Here is an 8,241-nt window from a genome sequence, read left to right on the forward strand (position 1 = left end):
CAGGAAAATAAAATCTGTCACTACCTCCATTTCTTCCCCATCTATTTGCCAGGAATTGAGAAGGCCGGATGCCACGATCTTGGTTTTCTTAATGTTAAGTTTCAACCCAACTTTTGCACTCTCCTTCTTCACCCGCAACAAGAGGCTCTTTAGTTCTTCTTCCCTTTCTGCCATTAGAGTGGCATCATCTGCACAACCAGGATATGTATCAACTAAAAATTATTGATAAATGTAAGAAAGTTTTTTTTTATGTGGTTGATATAACAAGAGTTGTATTGGTTTAAACGTGAGACAGTAAACACGGAGGGGAAAAGAGAGGAAATATTTAATGTGGCAGTTTGAGACTTGTACTAAAGATATTTGCATGTTATTGAATTATCGGTTTAACTCAGCCGCCACTTTGCTTTTTAAACGTTTAAATGTAAAAACTAGAAAATCAATAAAACAACCCCCCAAAAAAATGTTTCGCTTCTTAAAAATAATAAAGGTTAGTTTGGCCAATGCTCCTCTGTCCTTATTTGATGTCTTTTATGTAATAAAATTTATGTTCTGCAAGACAGCCGTTTCTCCAGAATGGTATAGGATCTCCTTGAGCAGTGGGTTGGACTAGAAGACCTTTGAGGTCCCTTTTAATTCTGGTATTCTGTTAATATCTCTGAGCTACTTTTAATACGCTTTGGTTACTGAGAGCCGTTCTAGCCAAAGTGGTTTCTTTGTAGTTGCAGTCATAAAAATCCCACTTTCAATCCAGGACAGAACTGAAGAAAAATATCTTCAGAGTTAGTTCTCTTTTAAAAGTTCATCATTTAAAAATAATAGTATTAACTTAACTTTTGTTTCCTTTGTTTGTTTTTCTCAATGCTGTTTTCATTTCCTTGGCATATTGGGTGGTGTGTTTTTTATTTCTCCCTCTGCACAGAACAATGATTTGCCTCCATCTTTGAAACAGAATAACAGAGTTGGATGGGACCTTGGAGGTCATCTAGTCCAACCCCCTGCTCCAGCAGAAGACCTTATACCATTTCAGACAAATGGCTGTCCAGTCTCTTCATAAAAACCTCCAGTGTTGGAGCAGTCACCACTTCTGGAGGCAAGGAGTTCCACTGGTTGATTGTCCTCACTGTCAGGAAGTTTCTCCTTAGTTCTACCTTGCTTCTCTCCTGGATTAGTTGCCATCCGTTGCTTCTTGTCCTGCCTTCAGGTGCTTTGGAGAATAGCTTGACTCCTTCTTTGGGGCCACCCCTGAGATACTGGAAGACTGCTATCCTGTCCCCCCACATCCTTTTCTTCATTAAACTAGACAGACGCAATTCCAGCAACTATTCTTTGTATGTTTTAGCCTCCAGTCCCCTGATCATCTTTGTTGCTCTTCTCTGCCCTCTTTCCAGAGTCTCAACATCTCTATATCTCTATATCTCTATATATATCTCTATATCTCTATCTCTATCTCTATCTCTATCTATCTATCTGTCTGTCTGTCTGTCTATCTATCTATCTATCTATCTATCTATCTATCTATCTATCTATCTATCTATCTATTGGGATGACAAACGGATGGAATGAAATAGCACCCACTGTTCTTTTTTCTTCTTTTCCTAACACGTTTATTGAAAAATTAAACCAGACTCTCTCTTTTATGTACATATAGTGAAATTGCGAAGGGTTTTCCCCCGTTATTGGCTAGGGACCGACGACAAAGTGGAATCTGGGGAAGGTCACTTGAAGAGGCGTCCATCGCAAGGATGAAATCCTGAACCGTCGGAATCGGTGTCCCCGGATGCTCCTACTTCCCTCTGTTGGTGCCTGCATCTTCTCCTGCCCAACTCTCCTGCCCCGATGGTAAAATCTTCCCCGTAAGAGACAAGGGGAAGGTGATAGGAAGAGCTACGGGAGAAAGCAGGTGGTGTTTGCATACAGGTGTCTTGCCAGCCTACTCGAACACAGAGGCAAAAGAGAAGAGACAGGTGTGGAGTTTTAGGAGTGGTGTTTTATGCAACACTTAAGGTTGATGAAGGGACGCGGTGGCTCAGTGGGTTAGGACGCTGAGCTTGTCGATCAGAAGGTCGGCAGTTTGGCGGGTCGAATCCCGAGTGCTGCGTGACAGAGTGAGCGCCTGTTACGCGTCCCAGCTTCTGCCAACCTAGCAGTTCGAAAGCACATAAAAAATGCAAGTAGAAAAATAGGGACCACTCCGGTGGGAAGGTAACAGCGCTCCGTGCGCCTTTGGTGTCTAGTCATGCCGGCCACATGACCACGGAGACGTCCTCGGACAAGCGCTGGCTCTTCGGCTTTGAAACGGAGATGAGCACCGGCCCCTAGAGTCGGAAACGACTAGCACGCATGTGCGGGGGAACCTTTACCTTTACCTAAGGTTGATCGCTCGGAAGGAGGACGATGGGCTTCTCTCCCATATTCAAGGTCTATCGAGATTGGGGAGCCATTAGAAGTGGGGGAGGGGGCACTTAGCTGAGAAAAATTATATGGAGGAGAAGTCGATCCAATCCCACGTCTGCTTGGTGGGGAATCCTGTCTGGGCTCTACCTGGGGCGTACAGGTGTGCAACGCGACTGGATGCATTGGACACCTTGCAAGCCTCTTCTTTCCTTGTCTCTTGGGCATTTGGCTTCAGCCTCTTCCAGATGGCCCTTCCCCACCCCACCCCACCCCCTCCCTAAAGTGCAACGTTGAGTTCCGTGACGAGAAAATCGACGTAATCCTTCTCTTTCGTCTTGAAAGCCTCGGCGATGACGCGGGCGGCTTCGCGGTGCTCCTTCCCTCGGAGGGCTGTGCCATTGACTTCCAGGATGACTTGGCCCACCTTCAGCTGGCCGCAGTTGTGAGCCGAACCGCCTTTCTGTGGCACAGAAGGAAAGACAGGAAAGGAAAAGGGAAGGAAAGGAAAGGAAAGGAAAGGAAAGGAAAGGAAAGGAAAGGAAAGGAAAGGAAAGGAAAGGAAAGGAAAGGAAAGGAAAGGAAAGGAAAGGAAATTAGGAAGAAAGGAGAAAGAGAGAAAGAAAATGAAAGGAAAGATAAAGATTAGAGAGGAAGGAAGGGAGAGAGGAAGGAAGAAAGGAAGGAAGGGAGAGAGAAAGAAAAAGAAAGAGAAAGTAAGGCAAGATAGATGGATGGAACGAAGGGAGAGAGGAAAGAAAGGAAGGAAGGAAGGAAAGAGAGAGAAAAAGAGAAAGAAAAATAAATAAATAAATAAATAAAGAAAGAAAGAAAGAAAGAAAGGCAAGATGGAGAGAAGGAAGGAAGGAAGGAAGGAAAGAGAGAGAAAAAGAGAAAGAAAGAAAAAGAAAGAAAGAAAGAAAAGAAAGAAAGAAAGAAAGGCAAGATGGAGAGAAGGAAGGAAAGAAAGAAAGAAAGAAAGAAAAAGAAAGAAAGAAAGAAAGAAAGAAAGAAAGAAAGAAAGAAAGAAAGAAAGAAAGAACAATTCAATAGTCTTGCCAACCCTTCTTACATTCCAGAATTGAGGTGGATGTTCTTTCAGGGGACAAGAACGCCCCACTTCCTCAAGGGGGACCCCCTGAATTCGTACCTGGATCGTGACAATTCGAGGCAGGGGCTGCCGAGTGTTTGCACCCCCTTGAATGGCTATGCCCAAGGTCGGGGCGCTCTTAGGCACCCGGATCAGATGCGACGTTGGCTCCAGGAGTCCTGGCTGCAGAGAGATAGGAGAGGAGAAGAACATCAGCCGAGAAGGAAGGGACACGAAGGACTCATCTCCAAACTTTTCCTAAAGTCCCAAATCTCGCCGGCTAATTTATCCCGGGGAAATCCTAACTTGAGCGCAATCAAACCAGTGTTGCAAAATGTTAAGCAGTCCACAGAGGGTACGGGATGTGTGTTTGTGTGTGTGTGTGTGTGTGTGTGTTGTCGGCCTGGTTTCATTTTTTTTGCTTCTGGGTGAAGCGAAGGGGCCAAATACGGAAAGTCCTCGATTTACAACTACCGGTCTAGAGAGGACGTCGTTCTGCAGGAAGCAGAACTTGCAAACTGCAAGGGAGGAAAGAAAGAAAGAAAGATAGAAAGAAAGAAAGAAAGAAAGAAAGAAAGAAAGAGAGAGAGAGAGAGAGAGAAAGAGAGAAAGAAAGAAAAAAAGAAAGAAAGAAAGAAAGAAAGAAAGAGAGAGAGAGAAAGAGAGAAAGAAAGAAAAAAAGAAAGAAAGAAAGAAAGAAAGAAAGATAGATAGAAAGAAAGAAAGAAAGAAAGAAAGAGAGAGAGAGAGAAAGAGAGAAAGAAAGAAAAAAAGAAAGAAAGAAAAAAAAGAAAGAAAGAAAGAAAGAAAGAAAGAAAGAAAGAAAGAAAGAAAGAAAATCTACATTGAAAGAAATCAGAATTCTCTCCTGTTGGCCCGACTTTATAAGACAGACAGTTCTCGGCTTATGACCACAACGGAGCCCAACATTTCTGTTGTTAAGTGAGACATTTGTGAAGTGAGTTTCGCCTCACTTTACGACCATTCTTGCCCCGTTTTTTAAGTGAATCTGGCTTCCCCGTTACTTTTGCCTTGCCAAAGGGGATCGCATGACCTCGGGACACGGCAGCGGTCGTAAGTATGAGTCGGTTGCCCATCATCCGAATTTTGATCACACGATCACGGGGATGCTACAAATATCAAAAGCGTGGGAAACGGTCCTATAAGTCCCTTGTTTGAAGTGTCGTCGTAACTTTGAAACGGTCTCTAAAGGAACCGTAGTAAGTCGAGGGCTTCCTGTAAGGCAGAATGGTATCCAGGAATAAAAGCAATTATTTCTCTGACCAGCTTGGGGCAAACTAGAGGGAGAAAAGAGGGCTAAATGAACGGCCTCGATGGAATTCGCTTTTTTCTAGGCTGAGAAATAAAGAAATGTAATTTAGTTTTTTCCGCTTTTCCTTTGGTGTCTGCTGTTAGAACATGGAGATGCAATGCTGCCCTCTAGTGGGCAAAAGTTGACCTGGCCGCCTTTAATTTTCCGCCAAGTTTAGCAAGCACAAATTACTCCGTTAAAAAGTAGAAATCCTAGGACAGTGACATGATTTGGGGTATAAATCACGAGGAGGTGTTTCCTGTTGAGTTTTCACCCTGTCTCCTTTCCTTAAGAGGGAGGGCGGGCTGGTTGGTTAACGCGCCAGACTAGAAATTGAGGAGTCCCGAGTTCTAATCTTGCCGTAGGCAGGAAACCAACCGAGTGACCTTTTGGCCAGCCTTTCTCTCACCACCCTAGAAAGAAAACAAGGGCAAAACACTTGAAAATCTGCCCCAAAACAGATTTTCATCCTGCCCTCTGGTGCTTTGGAGAATAAGATAATTTAATCTATTTTAATTGTTATTAACTTTTTGTATTGTAATGTTGTTTTAATTGCCTTGTGAACCGCCCTGGGTCCTACGGGAGAAGGGCGGTATATAAGTTCAATAAATAAATAAATAAATAAATAAATAAATAAATAAATAAATAAATAAATAAATAAATAAAAAGTTGAACCTTCTCTTCTTTGTGGCATCCCCTGTGATACTGGAATAACTGCTATCGTGTCTCCCCTATTTCTTCTTTTCTTTTTTTCACTGTCATCCCTATTTGTTTATTCCACTTGCTATTTCTTCTTTCTTTTAGACAAGCCAAACCCAAGTCCTGTTTTCATCTCCAGGCCTTGGATCATCTTAGTTACCCTTGTCTGAACTTTTGGGTTAGGCAATCCTCAGTGGGGTTGAGCTTGATTTGAAGCTGTGACTTCAAATGTGGGGGAGGGGCTGGGGGGCAAGGAACTGGGGCCAGGCTCTAACATAAACCCCCCCACTGCCCATCTTTGCCTGTTGCTAATAAAAAGGTAAAGGTAAAGGTTCCCCCGCACACGCGTGCTAGTCGTTTCCAACTCTAGGGGCCGGTGCTCATCTCCGTTTCAAAGCCGAAGAGCCAGCGCGTGTCCGAAGATGTCTCCGTAGTCACGTGGCTGGCATGACTAGACGCCAAAGGCGCACGGAACGCTGTTCCCTTCCCACCGGAGTGGTCCCTATTTTCTACTTGCATTTTTACGTGCTTCCGAACTGCTAGGTTGGCAGAAGCTGGGACGAGTAATAGGTGCTCACTCTGTCACGCAGCACTCGGGATTCGACCCGCCAAACTGCCGACCTTCTGATCGACAAGCTCAGCATCCCAATGCTCATGCCCAAAGGATGCCTTACCGGTTTGGCTCCTGTCTCCACTGCTCTGCCCGCTCTGGGGGCTTCCTGCGGGCTTCGCGTCGGCGGCCCCCGGAGCCGCTGACTCCTCTCTCTGCTGGTGCTGAGTTCCGTTTCCCCCAGATCAACGCCGCTGTCTTCGCTCAGGGTCTGCCCGCTGTCCGACAGCTGGGAGAGCGTGGAAGCTGGGATGGGAAATGAGGGCGAGAGACAAAAGCTGTTAGAGAAGCAGCAGCGCAGAGGAAGAAAGCGGAGGGGGCTGAGAAGAGAACAACAGAGCCGGATGGGACCTTGGAGGTCTTCTAGTCTACGCATCACTATCTGGATGAAAATATGCCCCAGCAGCAATCGCTACTATTGTAGGGATGAGCAGAAAGGCACCAAGGGGCCAGCTCACTTCCCTTCTCAAAGGATTATCAAGTGCAAGTACTTCCGGGCCCACTGCATCGATGGTGCACTATTTAGGTTAGATTTGAAAAGAAAAGAAAAAACAAAAGAGAAGAGAAGAGAAGGTGAGAGAAAGGGAGGGAGGGAGGAAGGAAGGGTCAGGGAAGGAAGGGAGGGAGGGAGGGAGGAAGGAAGGAAGGGAGGGAGGAAGGAAGGGAGGGAGGGAGGAAGGAAGGAAGGAAGGAAGGGAGGATGGGTCAGGGAAGGAAGGAAGGAAGGAAGGAAGGAAGGAAGGAAAAGAAAGGGAGGGAGGATGGGTCAGGGAAGAAAGGAAGGAAGGAAGGACGGAAGGAAGGAAGGAAGGAAGGAAGGAAGGAAGGAAGGAAGGAAGGAAGGAGAGAAAAAAGAATGTCAAAGAAATGAAGAGGTCACCTCTGGCCTGAGGCAATGGCTTGACTTCATTCACATCCGGTTCACTATTCGGCCGATGAACTTCAACCATGATAAAGTGCTGGGGGTTCCCGACTTCAAATCTGCCCTTCTCGCCAGGAGGGGAAGCGGCTGGGTGGGAGGGGAGGGGAGGGGGGGTAGGGGACCTTAGGGCTGGGCCCGCCGTCTCCGGGGAGGGATGCCTCAACCGGGTGGGCGACTGGATCCGAGGGAAGGGTAGCATCGGGTGCTGGTTGAGCAGCAAGAACCGGGCCTCCATGGGCTTCCTAGAAGCGCGGGTCGCCGGAGAGATGGACGCGTAGATGGAGCTGGTGGTCGAGTCCTCCATGGAAGAGCCGGTGGTGGTGGAGCTGGAGGCAAGGCTGTAGGTGTCCTTCTCGGAGAGGCTGGAAGACGGCCTGGGACTTTGAGGAGCTCTGAAGAACAGCCCTGACTGGGAGGATTCAGGAGATCCCAAACCAGGTTTGGGCACTTCGTCCGAAGAGTCCGCCCGAGACTGAGAGGAGGGAGCAGTAGGTGAGGGTCTAAAAGCTGGAAGTTCTTCGCAGAATGAGGAGACATCATCCTAAACAGGAAGGAACGGGTGAAAGAACATTCAGACATGGCTTAGAAGAGCAGGAGAGGGCCATCTTTCCACGGTGAGGGAGACATCATGGGTTGATATTCCAGCTGAGGGAAGAACCCTGCCAGAAACAAGTGTGGATGTAGTTGAATGTGGACTACCTAGATGGATGCAGGTCATACAATTGCACTACATGTTTAATCTCCAGTCAACGAGTAGCTGTAGTTCAGTGACCCACTCTGAATGTAGACATGGCATAAAGAACCCCTGGCACTGGTGACGTTACCTAGATTAGTAATGAAAGGTCTACAAGAAAACCACCAAGCTCGGAGAGCACCAAGGACCCCACAGTCCTCCTCCTCCTCCTCCTCCTCCTCCTCCTCCTCCTCCTCCCCACGAACCTTGTTTCCTTCTAGAACTGATGATGTTCCCTAGCTGGGTCATGAAACATCTGCACTGCAAGAAAATATCCAAGCTCAAAGAGCACCAAGGACCCCACAGTCCTCCTCCTCCTTCTCCTCCCCTCCACCTATTACTTTCTAGCACTGAAGATGTTACCTAGTTTGGCTAATGAAACATCGGCAAGTAAAGTACCAAGCTCAGAGTGCAACAAGGACACCACAGGTCAACCCTGAGCGACAAATATTCTCTTCTCTCGGTTAAAAAAAAATCTGTGTCT

General features: G+C 46.6%; 1 protein-coding gene across 1 annotated transcript; it reads right to left on the reverse strand.

Annotated features, from left to right (window-relative positions):
- Positions 1–2,565: 2,565 nt before the first annotated feature.
- On the reverse strand, positions 2,566–7,565 carry WHRN (whirlin; the record flags this gene model as incomplete). Its single annotated transcript, XM_083380228.1, has 4 exons — positions 2,566–2,854; positions 3,542–3,664; positions 6,167–6,348; positions 6,983–7,565. Coding segments are annotated over 4 exons (1,071 nt in total), but the record flags the coding sequence as incomplete, so codon positions are not given.
- Positions 7,566–8,241: the final 676 nt, after the last annotated feature.

This window comes from Vipera ursinii, assembly GCF_947247035.1.
Source record: "Vipera ursinii genome assembly, contig: scaffold_301, whole genome shotgun sequence".
Classification (NCBI taxonomy): Eukaryota; Metazoa; Chordata; class Lepidosauria; order Squamata; family Viperidae; genus Vipera; species Vipera ursinii.